The sequence below is a fragment of the Ambystoma mexicanum genome, chromosome 1p, assembly GCF_040938575.1.
Source record: "Ambystoma mexicanum isolate Mex_15411 chromosome 1p, UKY_AmexF1_1, whole genome shotgun sequence".
Lineage (NCBI taxonomy): Eukaryota > Metazoa > Chordata > Amphibia > Caudata > Ambystomatidae > Ambystoma > Ambystoma mexicanum.
This window is the reverse complement of record NC_090921.1, coordinates 663944646-663963005: the sequence shown is the minus strand read 5'-3', so window position 1 is coordinate 663963005 and position 18360 is coordinate 663944646. Positions and strand designations below refer to the sequence as shown.

The window sequence follows — 18360 nt, the reverse complement described above, 5'->3', positions numbered from 1 at the left end:
ATGAAACCTACCTCATGCAAAGGGGACAACCTTCCAGCATCCTACTTGAAAGAGTACCTGTCATCTTTTGTTCCCCGCGTCACTAGGTTTGTACATTTGTCATTCTCGTAGGCCAAGGTTCCAGAATGCCTCAAAAAGGCATGGATATCACCTCTATTAAAGAAAGAGAATCTTGACCCTGCCGATCCTGGCAACTACAGGCCGATAACTAATGTGCCTTTTATGCCAAAAATCCTGGATAAAGTGGCTTGCTGCCAATACTAGGACTTTGCTGAACAACAAGGAATTTTTGTCATTGGACAGTTAGGCTTTTGCTCAAAGCATGGTAGAGAGACTGCCCTTCTAGTTTTAAAATCAAATCTCGTAAAACTCATTGATAAGCGCAGTACAGCCTTACTCCTACTTCTTGACCTCTCTGGTGCTTTTGATTTGGTTAATCACGATCTCTTAATGAACAGATTGGTCAGGATAGGAAAGTACTCTAACAGTGCTGCAACTGGTTTAACTCTTTCCTTGGCCCACGGCAGGCGAAAGTTGTCAGAGATAATGGACAATCCCTGCCAACCTCTCTTACCTGTGGTGCACCGCGGGGCTCCTGCCTTTCACCTTTGCTGTTCAATGTATACAGTAGGCCATTATGTGATCTCTTGGATGGTCTGGGTGAGCAATTTGCTAATTATGCGGTTGACACCCAGATCATCATTCAGTTGCCAGGGACATATGCCAAAGACTTGGAAAGAGTAAATGAGGTTTTTGCAGCCATTCAGTCTTGGATGGCCTTTAACTCACTTGCTTTGAATGCCAAAAAAAAACAGAGCCCCCCATTCTCCAAACAATCTGCAAGCTAAAAAAAAACTGGACCATGAATATAGAGATTTTACAATTGCAGGCAATGTCATGCCTGTTTCTGAGCATGCAGAAACTCTTTGAGTATTTCTAGATTCACAATTAACTTTCAAGAAACAAGTGCCACATTTAAGCTCTTCTTGTTCCTATATGACACATTTACTTTGGCAAGTTTGCCCTTATTTATCAGAAAAAAATAGGGCTCTTATTGCTGATGCAACTAGAAACACCAGATTAGATTATTGCAATAGGCTTCTTGTAGGCACTACCCAGGCGAATACCAAGATGCTACAAGTCACCCAAAACTGAGCAGTTTGTGCGGTTTGTGGAATAGGACGGCGGTCTCACGTGTCCAAAGCCAGCTGCGCACTGCATTGGCTTCCAGTTAAACAAAGAGTGCAATTCAAGGTGTCCAACTTACTGTATACATGTTTGGTGGGAAATGTTCCCGCCTATCTCTGATCTCGCCCTTCAGGCGCACTCTGCGATCAAATGAAGATGCCCTGCTGCTTCGACCCCGCTCCTCCCTAAGAAAATTGGAGGTTCGTGTTTTAATGCCTGGCCACCATCTCACTGGAATATTCTTCCTCTTGGGCTCAGAACTCTACCATCATTATCACAATTTAAGAAGTGATTGAAAACACTCCTTTTTGATAAGGGCATTGACTGATCCCTCCGACCCGCTGTTCCCATTATCTCTTCCTTTCTGTTTTGTTGTTTTGTCTTGTGAGCGCCCTGAGGCCTGCGGGTGTTTGGCACACTATAAAAATCTATAGACTAGAATAGAAATGTATAGAATAGATGGTGGATAATTGGAACTGGAAGGGGTCGTTTTGGATAGTTCACATTTTAGACCAGGTATGGGAGCTTGGCCTTTAGGGTTTTGGGAAAATGTTTCTCTATTTTCCCTAAAGGGGGCATGCAGATGTATGACAAAAGGCCAATAGGGTTTTGGGCATCAAGGGGTCTTCGTCATGGGTAAATGGGGGATACCATGTCTGATCCAATGAAGCCATGCCATCTTCCCGGAGGCTGTCTCCTCCCATGTGATCCTCTCTCATATAACCACCCCCAGGGTCAGGATCAGGTATCGGCTGCCATCCCCTGGCCACATTGGAGGAGGTCACCCCTGGGAAAACAGTGATGACTCCATCAGACTGATCAAGTAGACAATGATCAATAGTGACCATCTGCCTCTCCAGGAGGATATCAGTGCAGGGGTTTACAACCTAAGGGATCTTGTTTGAGATATCTTGCTAATGCCATAATACTCTGGTTATTCCCAGCCACTAATTAGCACACATTCTGGATCTCGTTGCTGGGGAAGGCGTTGCTACGTCTCTTGCTCTGCCCTGGGCTTATTCTGGACTGGCAACAAATGTAATCTTTTGTATTCAAATTAACAAGAGATTTCACCCGAAGAACGTGCAGCGCTCATCTGCCACAATGGAGATAATATTGGCAAACCTCAACAAAGATGCTGGGGCGGCCTGGTTGGGTGAGCGGGCCAGCCAGCAATAACGTCCACACCAGGCAACGCGCCGGGTGATGACAGTGTGGTTTTGTGGGCTTGGGGGGTCACGTCACAATGGGAACCAAAGTGTAAAAGGCACATGGGTGAGCTTGGTCACCCTCGCTGATCCCGCCACACCGTCATCCCCGCCTGAGAAGTGCCACACAAAGAATGGTGCTGCCCACACTGTTTATTGTTTAAAGGCAAGGAAAGTGATGTTGCGGCAGATGCAGGATCTGGTGGGCCAGTCAAATCTTTCTTTGAGGATGATGCCGATGGCTAGGGTATTCTCGAGATCAATGGCTGGAGCTATGAGGGGTTTGAGAGAGAAACGCCATACGATGAAGTTGTCTAAAGAGGTGAAAGAGGATTTGTGTTTACGGACAGGCTTTTTGTTGGATGTCAATGGATCGCTGGCTTGGCTGGAAGCCGACTTATCGAATCAGGGACTTTCTTGGTTTACGGATGGTTTGGGTAGCAACGGTTTTGGCGTCATTTTGGGTAGGAAACAATGCATGGCTCATTGGCTTGGGGAATGGTTCCAGAGTGGGTTGGTTAGGAATGTCACCTTTTTGGAACTATTCCCCATAGTGGTAGCACTGGCTATCTGGGTGCCAGAATTTCAGGTGATCGGATTCCTGGAAGTACTGTGGAAGCTTGGTCCTCAGCACTTCCACACTTGATTGCAGGATCGCTGGCTGCCAAGACAGAAATGGCCAGGAGAAGGCCTTCAGGGGATTGACAACATGTTGTCAAGACAAGGGGCAGTCATCAATGTTCACCCTAGAAGCATTGCTTCAGTATTTTGCATGTCGGGGTGGAGGAAGGGGCAGTCGGGAGGGCCAAAAGGCATGTGGTAGCTATAGAATTCTTTGCCGGTTTAGCTTGGGGATAGAGGACTGCTTGGAACCTTTTGGCTTGGAAGGCACAGGCCGGGTGGGGGAGGATCCAGGGGCCACAACCACATAGAAGGAAACATTTGGATTTGAGTAAATAGGGGGCACCATTGTAGCAGTGCTGCATTGGGTCTGTTTTAGTGACCGTGGGTTTTATAGGAGAGCCAGTTCTGTTGAACTCATACTTTGCCGGACCATTAAAAGTGTTGGTAAACGTCTTACCGGCACATTTACCGTGTACCGGGAAACTCGTTTAGGGGGCCAATGTGTTAGTCCCTACTATTAATTTATGAGCAACATACAAGTCTATCATGGAGAAAAGATACAAAGACACGTTCCTTTGGACCCAACTTAATTCCATCACTAAATCCTTTCAGCCGTTTTGCTGAGATCTAGTGTGTAATAAATACTACTTTTACAGGCCCATAAATTGAAAAAAGACTCCATTTCATTTCCCCTTTATTCCAAGCCTTTGGGAAACTTGTTCATATAAATTCTAAACCCCCTGAATTTCAGGTGAATTTCAGGTGATTTGATGTACGCCAAATCAAACTTTTGTCTTGATTAACTGATCTTTTTTTTAAACCGGGTTGGCCCTGGGGGTGCGGGCAGACTGGAAAACCCCTACCCACTGTCCAATGACCTTCTCCACCCTACCCTTCCCCCATAAATGAGCACTAAAACACATTGCAGTATCTTGCAGGATGGCCTTGCTGGGTGCCCACAAAGCAGAACTAGAAATATTTGTTTTGCTATATCTAGTGCCAGCTGAGGAGCCATCTCAAACCATGACAAAAAATTGAAAAAAAGATGTTCTACATAGGGAAACACCCAACTACTTTCTACAGAGTGAAGGCTGAATGTTCATCCTCGCTACCAAAATATGAGCCAGATATTCATGCAAATCCCTCATATGACTAGATTGAAAGCTGTGCATGGTAAGAAATCAGTGAGTTTAAGGGGGAGGAACCAACTTTGGATCTTTCCAAATTATCATAGGGTTTACAGACCACAATGCTGGTCTCAATTTAGAGTCTTATAAAGTGACATTGACACAATAGACTTCCACAGGAAAAACACTTTTTATACTGCCCCAATGCACCAAGAATGAAGTAGTAATCCACGCCACTGGGTGGTTCTTCTGTCATTGTGATCTAGAATACAAATAACACTGGCCCAGTAAAAGGGCTGGTCAAGAAAGACTGCGAATGGCGATGTCAATAGGTGTACATGGCAGGCTTTCCTTGGTCTTTAAATGGGAAGCACAGGGGTTTCCCACTGGATTGCATATCTTTTGCCCTTCAAAGTTTTTCGAAATGCTGTGAAGTGGTGTGAATGATTGTGGGCAAGGCTGGCCTGTGCTGTGGCAGCGCGCTGAGTGAAACAAAATGTGCCCCTCTCACAGGATTTTAAGAAAATACAAGCGTGTGTGTGATGCCCAATTTGTGTTGTAAACACCAGAGGGTTAGGAAAAGCGAGTACAAGGGGATAGGAAACTGCAGGACTGGCTGAAATGGTGTCATAGCTGGTGGGGGCCCATTTCAAAATGATGTTTTCGAACTCTTGTACCTATAGATGTAAAAAAAAGTACAAAGCACCTGTGAGAATGGAGTCAAAAGAATGCAGCGAGGGGGTTAATACCTGCAGACTGTCATGTGCACGGGTTGGAGCCTAATTTATGCAGGTATCAATGAAAACTCAAGAATGTTCGATGTGTGACACATGTTTCCATTCTCGGCGAGCAGGCATGTATGTGCTTTATGTCGAATCACAGCGCATGGGTGCAGAACAGAGCCCCATTGCTGTCTCAGCTGTGAGGCTGTGGCTTGGAAGGTCATGCATTATGGCCTACCTCACTCTTCTCTTTTGGGCAGATCTTGGGCCATGAGCATTGCTCGAAATAAAATTTCAAGCACCCTGAAATGGAGTGGTGGCAGTATCCTGTATAAGAGAAATGCACCTCCCCTGTGCTGGTTCCCAGAATAGGGGGGGGGGGCTTTTGACTCAAATAGGGTGCTGTGGGCAGCAGCACTGGGAATCTTTTCACAGACTTTTCACAGACTGCCCCCCCCCCCCGCTGGAGCGGCAGTGGCTCCCTTCATAAGTGAAAGTGCCCCCGCCGGGTGGAGGAGCTTTTCACTTATGTAGCGTGCCACTGCTGCATCCGCAAGTGGGGGCCTTTATTTGACAAAGGGCGCCATGACTGCTGCCGTGCTAGCACAAAGGAGCTTTTCATAGGCTCCATGCTGGCGTGGCAACAGCTATGGCACCCCTTGTAAATTACATGAGTTTGGCGCCCTGGGCAACCGCCCAGGTTGGCCGTGCCCAAGATTGGCCCTCACTGTGAGAGGGATGTGTATGTGTTCACTTTGCACCTGATTACCTGCGAGCAGAGTGGGGCTCCTTAGTCGGTGAGGCAGGCAGGGCAGGCCCATGGTGGTGTGCCGCGTCGTCTGAGGTTCCAGTTATCTCACGCAGCTCCCCGTGCTCTGGTCTAAACAGTGAAAAGGAGTCCTTGGATGGACTAAGAAGCAGGGGAAGAATCTCAGTGTGTGACGTGTTCCTCCTCACAGCACCCAACTGGGGCTCTCGATTGGTCACCCTGTGTGAAGAGAACATTCTGCGGTTGGGGGTGCCCTCATGCCTTTGCCCCTCTCGGTTGGTAGACATATCAGGACCAAGCTGCTGTGCGAAGTTCCTTCTGAAGTCTGCCTCTCGCTCGTAGAGGGCAGAGGCCCTCCGACTTGGTCGCTGTTCCGGTTTAAGGAGAGGGAGTCCTCCTTCAGCCCTAAACGACTGGTGATGTACATTCTGATGGTAGGGCTCATATCGGTTGACAGAAGGCTGCCTGTGGAGCTCTGTGGGCCTGTGAAACGGACGCCCGAGCGGTAATGCTGGCACTTCAGAGTTTCCATCGGTGTGAAGGGGGTAAGATGGACGCCCAGCTCCACTGGGCATCAATTTGACTCTGTCCTCAAAGAACGGAGGCCGAGAGTTGGTCAGTACACCCTGAGGATGGACTTCCACACTGGGGTTTTCTGCACCAGGTGCCAGACAGGACCGGCTCCTTTCCACAATTCCTAAGCCACAGGTCTGGGAGCAGGGTGACCAGGGCCCCCAGACACTCCACACCCCTGCGACTTTACTTCCTGTTCCCTCGTCCTCCAAGGCCTGACGAGACTTCCTCAGGGATGCCTGCAAGAGAAAAGAGGACAGTCTCAGAAAAGTTGACACCCCCACGGAAAAATTCATAGTAGTACATGCCACAGATGCGTTAAATGGGACCGGTGGCCACTTTGGCACAAACCCATCGAACCCCAGAAGTTAGCAAGAACAGCGGCATAGCGAACAAACTCTGAAAATGACTCCCAAATAGAAATTGCACACTATAGGACTATAGGACCACCTCAGCTTCAGACAATCACAGACTACCTCACTGGTTACTAAACCATGGGAGAACAGCTGCACTGTCATTTTTATCACAAAGACCACAACACGAATCTAATGGGTCTAGGTCTAGGATCACGCGCATTCTAGCAACCAAGTGTGTGTGCCTAGACTTCTTATGATGCTTTCTTCCCCTTCATGGTGGTCGCTCCTTTCTTCCCCAATGCTACCCGTCTCTGCAGTGATGTCTGTTGCCCCTCATTAAAGCCTTGTTGCAATGGAGTAACTTTGCTGAAAATGTTGGGGGGTCGGAGGGGCATGACATCTGAAGAAAAGGTGCCCTAGCCAAATGAATGAGGACAACATGGTGTTCCATGAAAGTTGGGGGGACAGACACCCCTCTCCCCCCCCCCTAAAATTAGGCCCATGCCTTGCTGATGAAGGGCATCCAGGACCCGCAATACCGAGAGTCAGGTTGCCAAAAGTTGCCCCATGTGTAGCCCAATTACTTTACACCACATTTGCTCCCCTCTCTTGGGACACTGATGTTTGCTTACAGCTATTCACACTATGAGGCTTGCTCCTTCAGTAAGTGCACTGTGATATTTTCCCACCCCGGTTGAGATTGTGGTGTTCAGTGCTTCATTTGTGGAGGTGTTTGCCAGGGCTCAGCCCTGGCACTTATTGTTGAGCCCCGGCACTTATTGTCTCAGACTCACTTTGATTATGAAGTGGCGATAGTCCATGCATCAGCCACAATGAGCAGATGCGAGCTGTAGTGTAACCCCAAATATGTCGACACTGTGGGGAGCACCTATTGGTGGTGGCAGCAGTGGTGGGGAACTGCCCACCCGCGCAGTGTTACAGGATTATTAGAAAATAGTTGGGCTCTGGCACGTATTTCTTTTACAAATTAAGCACTGATGGCCGCTATTCATGCTGCAATATTCACTATATGACATGCAATCTTTGGTTAAGTGCACTGAGATATCTGCTCCTTTCTGCCCATGTAGCACCCTACTAAGCTTAAAATGCACCACCGTAACTCACCAAATCACAGAATACTTTACACCTAATGCAATGACCCTGCACCACAAAGCACAGATCCAACATGCACACACGGATGAGGGTCAAGCTACAATCCCACAAAATGCATTGATGTAACTGCATAGAATACACCACAGGCCATGTCCCAATGGATGGCATGCTAAAAACTCTTAGAAATGTGCCCGTAAACAGAGCCAGTGGGCCTCATTACAAGTTTGCCGGTCCGGTAACTACGGTACTGGTAAGTTTGCCGGTACCATAGTTACCGGACCGGCAAACTACGTGCTCTGCTCGCGGGTGCCTTTTCGCCTGCTAGGTCAGACCTGGCGGGTGGACCGGCACCCGCGAGCATATATGATATGATATGATATGGCATTTATAACGCGCCTATACACAAGTGTTCCAAGGCGCGACGAGGCAGATGGGGGGAACCAGGGGAGACAGACAAACGATCCTACTAGGCCCGGTGTCATTCAGATCGCGCAAGTGCAGGGTGGGGGGGAAGGGAAAGTGCAAGGGGGAAAGGGAGAGGAGAAAGTGCAGTACAGGTTTAGTAGAACAAGATAAATAATAAGGGCCAGCTGGTAGAAAGTGCAAGATAAGTGCAGACAAGTGCTGGGAGGAGGGGCTGTAGGGATACAGAGACAGTCCCACAGTGCAGGGGTTGCCAGGTAGGCAGTGCAGGGGAGAGTGGCAGGGCCAAAGACCTGGGTAGGTGAGTGGCCCCGTTGCAGATTCAGTGCAGTTTCAGTAATATTAACAGGGGAGAGGGGGAGAAAAGCAGAGGTAAAGAGGAAGGTTCTGAGGTGCTTCCGGAACCGGAGATGGTTCTCTTCAAGTTTCAGGGAGGCAGGAAGGCTGTTCCAGAGGGAGGCCCCTGCAGCGGAGAGAGATCTACCCCCAACTCGTTGCTTGGAGAAGCGGCTGACCCTGAGGGAGTTGGAGGTGGATGAGCGAAGAGCTCGAGAAGGAAGATATTTAGGAAGAGAGAGTTGAAGGTATTTTGGCCCGAGGCCCCAGAAGGCCTTGTGGACAATGCAGAGGGTTTTGAACTTAATCCTCGCAGCCACTGGGAGCCAGTGTAACGATTTCAGTCCTGGGGAGATACGGTCCCTGGGCTTGAGGCCAAGGACAAGTCTCGCAGTCCTGTTCTGGATGAGTTGCAAAGGGCGGAGAGTAGAGGCAGGCAGATTCAGATAGAGGCTGTTACAGTAGTCCAGATTTGAGAGAACCAGGGCTCTAGAGACAGTAAGCTTCTGGGGGATGGAGAGGAAAGGAAGAATACCTCTGAGGTACAGATGTCAGATACACCGGCACCATGCTGATTCACCATTTTTTACCGGCGCCCGGGAATGGTCAAATACCTGGTCCGGCAGGGCCGTAATGACCCGGTAATGACCCAGTAATTGCCCATTCTCGGCCGGTAAAATGTGCAACTTGTAATGGGGCCCAGTGTGTTTCTGAATCCCACGCATGAGCGCAACCGCAAAGCAGTCTTGCACTACTAACGTTGCTCTTGCTAAGTAAACCTAACCTATGCCTCCTACAGGTCCTGACACTCCAAGAGGTCCTGAAAATGGCAGAGATGAGCGATACAAATCCCATGAACACAAGAAAACCGAACTAGTAACAGGTCAGTCCCTGAAATGCCAGAAGGGCAGCGACAGACTCTTAAATGCAGGGCTGGATTAAGTTAACCATGGGGGAAATGGTTCATGTTCACTGGCCCCTGCAATTACAAAGCCCCAACCCTCTGATACAGATGAATTTCACAACTTTGCATTTTATGCTTCCGGATACACTTTTTTCAGGGAATCAGGCCTGGCCTTGGTATCGAAGGCTGAGCAGCCTTGCACTGTTAGTATTTTCTCTTAATGTGATGCTTTGAGTGCAAGATAAAAGAGCCTGCCAAAATGTCAGGAATCGTCCTACAAAAGACCATGGGTCTCATTACGGGTCTTGCGGTAACCCTGCCGGTGATACCAGCGGGTTGCCGCCAGACCCAGGAAGAATTACCGCCGCCTGACTTCCCGGGAACACCAGGGGGATTACAAGCCTGGCAGTCCAGGAAGTCAGGTACTGGCAATTTGTAAGTCCCCATTCGCATAGATTCCCCCTGGACTAGATGGGAATGGGGAAAACGGAAGCACCGGCATTGCTTGTTAACGGTGCCCGTGCTTCTGTGACGCTTGCTTACCATGGCCGCTGTGTCCGGCACAGTCAGCCCTGTCGGGCATAGCGACCCTGGCAGGCAAACCCGTAGTGTTCAGGTCCGGAAACAACTGGGCTGGAGGGCTTACCGGCACCATTGTTTCCGGACCGGCACACTTGTAATGAGGCCCAATGTTGCTTTACATCACAGATCTGAAAGGACAAATAGAATCACGTGTACTTTGCACTTGACCTGAATGGGTAATAAAGGTAGTCTGCAAACACAGTAAAGGTCTACTTCCTAGCACCATGTGCTGTCTTCATGCACGTTATCTGGCTAGAGTTACAGCCTCCAATGTCCCATTCCCAGTGGAAACCCTGTCTGTGCCGTGAGGATGTGCTCTTTAGGTAGGACAGTTATTTGATATTTTCGTTGATACACAATCAATCCATTTCATGCTTGTGGCCTTGGAAGTAAAGCGAGTTTTAATTAGATAACGATCACGTGGAATTCCTACACTGCTGTTCCAGTGGCAAATCTTTTGATGGTCTATTTAATTAGCTGCGGTTCACAATGGCGCCCAAGCATGGTAAATGAGGGGGAAGGCCACTGCCAGGAGTGCCACAGGGTAGTTTCTAGATGAAATAATGCCCAGGGCCAAAACACTCAAATGCACCCCACTATTGCAGACCTCACATTGCAATCCCTCCCAAAATGATAAAAACCTTGCGGTATAAACAAAGACCAGTTTTAATAAAGGCAGAGTGGCTAGCTCTACATATAGCGTGGCATGGACATGTCTAAATGAAATCTCCAGTATGCAGCCCGATATAAAACAACCATATATGTATGTGTGTGGCTGGTTTATGTAGCTCAAATTTAGCTAGAAAGCAATGGGGCGGTGTACCACAAAATCAATAAGGCTACTGTGAGAAACCTGAAGGTGTCTCACCCGCTACTCCCCGGGGATCTGTCATCCAGATGGCCAAGACACGGCCATCGATTTTGGATACAGTTCCTGGGGGTGGACCAGTGCAGGAGGATCACCTGGGCGAGGGGTCTTTGGCGAGTGGGAGTGGGACACTGCATGGTGAGACATGGTATCCCCTTCCCTATAACACTTTTACCCCATCCTACTAGGATATTTAGGAACTCTACCCCCCCCTGCTTTTACAACACAAACACTTTCACAGGGAAAGCCCGCTATGTGAAAAACAGACTAATGCCCAAGCCGTATACCTGACGTGTCCCAATACAATGGTCAGGCGAGTTCAGGCAATTACTAACCATCACACACCCAAGTTCCATTAGGCTTTCCCACATGGATAAAAGCGGAGCACGAGAGCACCTTCTGAGCGAGGCAAAGCACACTAGGAAACAGCAATTTCAAAACAGCAGCTGAACGAGAGAAGAAACACGGCAAAACAGAAGGGTATCGCAAGTAGAGAAGTTCCTTTGACCGTTTTGACAAGGAACTGTTACTTTCCTGAAACCTCGAGAATAGAAAGTGTAAGACCAGGAAACAAGGCTGAGGAATCCTGCATTGTGTTTCGGAGATACCCGGGGCCCTCTTGCATCAGTAATCAAGGCAGGGAGAAGCAATATCCGTGGTGGTACCATTCTTGGCTCCAAGAACAAAGCAGCGTCAGTGATATCAACACAGCCGGTGAGTTGGGGAGACCGATACAAGACGGGTCTGTGTTGAAGCCAAGGTTGCAGGCAGCACCTTGTATGGCAAGTGCTGGAACGAAAATTGTCAAAACACGTGTGATAAGAGACTCAAGTAACGTTGAACTGCTGATGAGTGATTCAACTTTAAAAGCAAGATACAACACCTTTGGCAGAGTGGTCTGGCACTATGTGGGTGCTTAACCGAAGGTCTCTGTAAGGTATCCAGCTAAGGGATGCCAAAAGTGAAAGTGAGAAAAAGGTTATATCAAGAAGGGAATAAGTAATTGTGAACCGAAGTGATCCTGCGACGGTTCGAGCTAAATCCTGCACACAGTCGAAAGTCTTCGCCCAGCAGAAGGAGACCAATTGAAGGTGTTGTGTTAAAGTGTGTCTGAGCCCGGTGGAGGGGGCCCGGGGTGAACAGTAAAGCACCCGAGAAGTTGTATATGTGAAATCCTAAGAAGAAAGGAACTTTACTGTTTGTCGTGTTTCATCAGGCCCTCTGAAATAAGAGATTTTGAATGGCAAAGAGACTTTTGCACAGAAGGCCCTGATGTTGAGGTTTTGAACAGCATCCTCGTGCTAGAGAAGCGTGCTAAGCTCGAGTGTGCCGCCTTTTCCCGTGCTGAAAACGTGGGGAAGGGAAGCCAACGGCTTGAATCTCCTGACATATCATTTATTTCCTGAACACTTTTCTTTTGCATAACATTGTTTCCCTCACTATTTATATTTAGAAACAAGGATTGCAATAGGTTTATTAGTATAGGCCCTTTTTTTTTGATAGACTCGACAAGGACTGCGTTTTTATTTGATGGTCGTCGCTTGCTCCCATCTTGAGATTTAGGATTAGATTAGGCGTTTATCTCACCCATTATAAAGTTCAATAAACACTCTTGAACTGTGAGCACTTGTGTCTGTTTTACTGTTTGATACCATGCCTTCCTTACCCCACACTGACTGGTCAAGCGCCCCTTTGCTTCCCATAGCTAGGCGTGCGCTTAATAAATACCATAATAATTATAATAACAATATTAAGAGTACACTTTTATTATCTAAAGCAAAATCGCCTGGAATCTACCAAGCAGTGATGAATGCTTTTGAAGCAGCAATCTATTTTCGCGTTCGTGATATTCTCATTTGAACGTATAACGAGAACCAATAGCATCTTTTCAGCCATTAAAGACTGTATTGTTATTTATTTGAAAAGCGCCAACGCAAACCAGGCCCGTGGGCATAAGGGCGCTAACACGAAACCAACAAACTCGAGAAAAAACATAAAAATAATAGGGAAGACTATGTGTGGGAACTAAGCCTGACTGAGAATATATTTTAACAGATTTAATTTATTGAAGCTCCTGAACAATCAGCAACAGCACCCATAGCCAAGATCCCAAAGGTGGCTTGCTTATTTGTAATCAACAAATATTTCTTTGTATGTTAATATTAAAGGATATTTATACTGCACACTATCACCACTGTAGCGAGCCACTGGTGCTCTATGGTGAATACCTTGCAAAAAAGAAAGGCATTTTCACTCTCCATAACTTATAATGGCCTTTTTTTTCAATTACCATACTCGAGTGAAGTGTAATTTTTTTGAGTAGTGCACACTGAACTGGATCACTTCTAGGGACTACTCATTTTGGTAGCTAAAGCACAATGCGATTAAATGATCAGAACAGGATCACACACTTTGGTTAAGTGGCGAAGCCAAGATTTGAGTCCGGTGTGCAATTTAGATACTTGTATCTTTCCGCCTCTTACTTGTATAGATCTGTGTTAATCGGAGCCTAAACACATCTTCTGGGATGGATAGGTGTGCTCGGGAGGATAGCTCAGCGGCAACGTGCTCGCCTTGGAAGCAAGACCACACGGAGCAACACAGGTTCGATCCCCGGGTCCGCGCTTAGAAACCTCGCGTTATAAATAACCTATCATATTATTATTATTATATCAAGACAAAGTCAACCAGTGAAAGAATAGGTATAATACCTTCTCCTGTTTGCAGTCATTGTTTTGCACCGAAGGGCGTTTATTATGCTCCTCTCCCATGTCTAAGCATGCAATGTTCCACCACTTAAGGGAAATCCTGCTAACAATGGCGACTGCCAATTGCCCACTCACAATTGTGTCTGCAGTCATCTGCTACTAATCACTCCCTATTTAAAATGCTCTGCTGACAAACAAGACCTCTTTGAAACGAATTTGACAGACACAGTCTTGTTTCTTTCTTTGTATTTGAAATGAAAAGCAACAAAGTAGATAGGAGCAGAGCTCATTATTTAGTATGAGCACTGGCTGAGAACAGCTGGTCCTGCACCAGTACCAGTGCCCCGGGCAGCAGCCCACTTCACCCGGCCCATGAAGTGGGCCGAGTGTGTGGTCCCCCCACCCACCACCTTGGAACAGAAAGCCACTTTTGTTGATCTTGGATTCCGAGTCTAGAGTCACTGATGGACACAGCCAACAAAGCATTCTTATGAAATGGTTGTACTTTTGGGCCGCTTTCAAGGCTCTTTGCAGCATTTCCTGCAAACTCCAGCGCACAATTGCTGATCCTGCTGCCATGTGAAGAGCTGCTACCTTCGGAGGCACTCCTAGCAATGCTCCTTGTGTAGCATAGGCTGGTGAATGGCAGGCCGTGGCACAGGGAGGGGTGCATGTGACACAATCATTACACACAAAAGGGCTCTGCAGAGGCAGGCTCAAGAGCGGGGCTTTACCCTATAGGCTGTGCCGCCATATGCTTTGCTAGTCTTTCAACTTAGTTTTTTGTTTGATGTGTGAAGTTTGCATCTCATTCCCCAAGAGTCACATGTCAGCCTCGTTCTTTACCAGCTGAAATAAATGAGTGTCATTAGCCAGTGATATGGCTCTGCAGTTACAGACTTCATTCTCAGTAAGTGAGATCTGCATGTTAATGTGCCTGCTTCAGAGCTGTGTGTTCATCTAGCTAGTTACAGGTTTCAATCCTGGTAAGATAGCTCAGCTGGCTAATGCGTTTGCCAGAGATATGCTCTTAATCATCTGGGTCCCCCACTGGCTTTTTTCACCCCGGGGCCCCCCAGAGGTTTAATCCAGCCCTGCTTAACTGGGAGCCAGACATGTGATGGACTATCCTAGGTTTACCTGCTGTCAGAGACATGGAAAGCTGACAAGCCACTGGCTCTTCCATGGACCTACTATCCTCAATCAGACCCCCAGTTTATAGCAAATTTATGAGTGTTAAGAATTCTTCGAAATCAGCTTTTTTTTAAAGAGAAAACAAAAAACAGCAATTATTGAATAAACACTCATGAAAAAGTTTTTGCAAAAACTGATTTATTACAAAAAAAGACCACAAAATCTGCTTTAAAAAAAGAATGTAATAATATTAAGATATGTGGGAGGGAGGCATTGAGACAGAGGGAGAGCAGTAGGCCAGAGGGGGAGCAGTGGGTAAGAGGAGGAGCAGTGATCCAGAGGGGGGGGCAGTGGACAGGAAAACAGAGGGAGTGGTTGGCCAGAGATGGAGTAGTGGGCCAGAAAGCAGAGAGGGAGCAATGCACCAGAAAGTAGAGCGGGAGCATTGGCCAGAGGGGAAGCAGTGTGCCTGAGAGCAATTCGACCATCCACATGGGGAGTGTGCAGTGTGCGCTAGCATGGGCTTTTTCAATTTTTGTAATAAGAATAAATGATGGGAGATCAGCTTCCGCAATTGTGTGGGGCCATTCTGCACACACTTTCGCTGCTCACCGCACGACAAACATATAGTCACGTGGACTCCAAGAGGCCACAGCCTACATGGGCCGTCTTCCCCTGTCAGGTTCAGCTTGAATGTGACAGCCACGGGTACATCAAAAGCATCCAACAGGCAAGGCAACACTTTCCTCTGGCCATGGCAAGCCTAATTAAAATATTAAAGCAGAGCTAGAGGCGAGGTAGAGGCAGTCATCGGCAGTCTCTCTACTCTCTCTACACTTTCAGTAGTGGGTGGACCCACATATACCGGTGATCTGAGCGGAGCGGCGAGCGGAGCTAGAGGCGAGGTAGAGGCAGTCATCGGCAGTCTCTCTACTCTCTCTACTCTTTCAGTAGTGGGTGGACCCACATATACCGGTGATCTGAGCGGAGCGGCGAGCGGAGCTAGAGGCGAGGTAGAGGCAGTCATCGGCAGTCTCTCTACTCTCTCTACTCTTTCAGTAGTGGGTGGACCCACATATACCGGTGATCTGAGCGGAGCGGCGAGCGGAGCTAGAGGCGAGGTAGAGGCAGTCATCGGCAGTCCGCGGTCACGTCCGCGGTTCATAGCCTGCCTATGATGAAACCTCTCGGATCCAGCGAAGAGCCTACGCTCTCTACACTTTCTACATTCCAAGACCCTCAAGAACTGCAAGAAGTAAGTCCAGATTTCACTCCGGAGCAAAGACTCCTTAGAAGTAACTTCAAAATTCCTGGTGCGACGAAGACGGCGGTGGTGACGAAACCACCTGGAATGAAACCAAAGGCATCAAGGATCATTACGTTGACACCGGTGGCTAGTGAAAGTCCCGGCGACACCACGCTACCCCCGAAAACATGCTTCGATTTTAAAAACCCCTTCAGCAGGAGCAGGAGTGGGAGTGGGAGCAGTTTTTCATTACATTCGCCACATTCGCTACATGTATCCTCCGGCTCACCAACGAAGCCGGCTTCCAGTGCTACCAAGGATTTAAAAACTTCAGAAGTAGACCATTTTCTACCGACCCCTCAGTGCCCCGCAATAAACCAAGATGCGCTTACCTTGGATTCTTGCGGTCTTGCGGATTCCTGCGGTCCACCAGCTGTGGGGGGTCGTGGCGTGGATGGTCCCGCGGACTTGTCGGGACGCCAGGATGTGTCTCTTTCTCCAGTCCCTTCGCCTTTGGCCCTGCGGGGTCCGACTTCCTCCTCCCCTTCTCGTATCGGCATCCAGTCTGGCCAGCCTTCCCGCCAGGCCCCGACGGTGGCGAGAGGTGCGGTCGATTCGGCGGTTGGAGGACCGCCGGCGTCTACACCTGTGCTCGCAGGCTGGGTGATCGGTCGAGAGGGGGCGGGGCCACATGAGACCTTCCAGTCTGGCACCGATGGCACCGATGGCGACATCACGGACTCAGAGGCCCAGCCACAAGGTAGGCTGCCGATGACTTCTCCTCATGGCAATGCCCTGTCTTCATTGGCGACATCTTCCGTTACAGCAAAGGAGTTCACAATTGATTTAACGGAGCCCTATAAGAGCCCGCCAACAACCATGAAAATGCTTGATACACACCGGTCGCCGGTCTCAATTATAGCCCAAATCCACACCACCAGTGAACTTTCCCCTTTAAAGAGCCCACAAAGGAAAAACAACGTGGGCACTTATTTAGGACCCAAAAATCCCTCGGCGCCCGGACCATCCAAAGCAGACAATACAACCACGTCAAATGAATACATCGAGGGAATAGCGGAAGTAATGGCCCCAGAATTCCCCGCACCAAAAGTAATTACTAAGACCCCAAATCATGATGCCCAACCTAAAAAAATACCAAACCTTAAAAAGAAACATAAGAAAAAAGATTCAGGGAAAAAAACTCTACCTCGTCCATTGTTATCTTCAGCGCTAAAGGATTTTTTTAAAAAACAATGCAAAAGAAAACTGGATGAAGCCAACGAACTCTCAGATGCAGAAATCTTGGAAGCAATACAAGATCTCCCGCCTGCAACTAAAGCAAGAAAAACCTCTTCATATGCTATAAAAACAACGGATTCAGTAGACACCAGCAAAAAGGATCCCGACTTAGTCAATTCCCAAAATAAAGAAATTCCTTCTACAATAACCAAAGGAAGAAATACTCAACCAACCCTAAACGAAAACATCCAAAATCCTATCTCTGAACTACGGAAACCTGTTCAATTATCGCCTCTAAGTTTGATCAACTTAGGCCCAACGAAGGCTCTAAATAATACCAAACCTCCTACACCTGCGAAAGGAAAAGAGCAAATTGGCGGATTGCTGCCCCGAACCATCGAACTATCTCCGGAAAAAAAACCTGACAGTGGTAATGTACCACAATGTCCTCAAGCCCTAAGTAACAAACATCCAGCGGAACAACAACCTGAGCCTCAATCCTCGTGGGAGAAACAAATACAAAAACCTAAAAACCAAGATCAGCTCACTCAAACAGATGAATGTATATTCTCTCTGGAACAATCTTCATTCTCATCCCCACGTCCTCGTTCGCCATTAAGGAACAGGAGACTTAGTGAAATAATCCCTCCTAACCCAAAAGATTCCCCTTAAAAAAAAAACGACCTAGCAACTATTGTGTCGGCGATCACAATATCCCTAGCTTCTTTTGGGAAACTTTACGAAAACATTAACGATTCACTAAAAGACAGAATCACGGTGTCGGCAATGATGCACACAAAACTGATTTTCGTAGAAGGATTTATCACCGCCTTGGAGCAAACTAATAAGAATCACAGAGAAACTTGGGACCTGAAGCTATCAATTCTCGAGGAAAAACTACGGCTGTTACAAACGGCTAATCCTGGAAAAAGTCCACCGGCTGAGAAAGAAATCTTGACCTCAGCGCAAATACATAATACAAAAACAGCCCCACTCTTCCTTAACGAAAAAATTAAATCTCCTCACAGAACAGCTGAGCCTGTTAAAACTGCTCTCACAAAAATAAATTCCAAAAAAAGGCAATCCACATCTTCTAACCAACCTCTACTGAAGTTAACAAAAACTCCAGTATCAGACTCAGCCAAGAGACAAATTGAACCAACAATAGAGCAACCATCTACTTCCAAGGAAATCTCTAAAGAGACAAAAATCCATACAACAGATAAAGAAATGGAATATG

General features: G+C 47.6%; 1 protein-coding gene across 1 annotated transcript in view; it reads right to left on the bottom strand.

Moving 5' to 3' along the window:
* The window catches only part of ADAMTSL4 (ADAMTS like 4), a 549072-nt gene that overhangs the window by 432767 nt on the left and 97945 nt on the right, over positions 1–18360 (bottom strand). The window contains exon 4 of the mRNA XM_069649732.1: positions 5639–6450. Within this exon, the coding sequence (XP_069505833.1) occupies positions 5639–6450 (812 nt within the window). The remainder of the gene's footprint in view (positions 1–5638; positions 6451–18360) is intronic.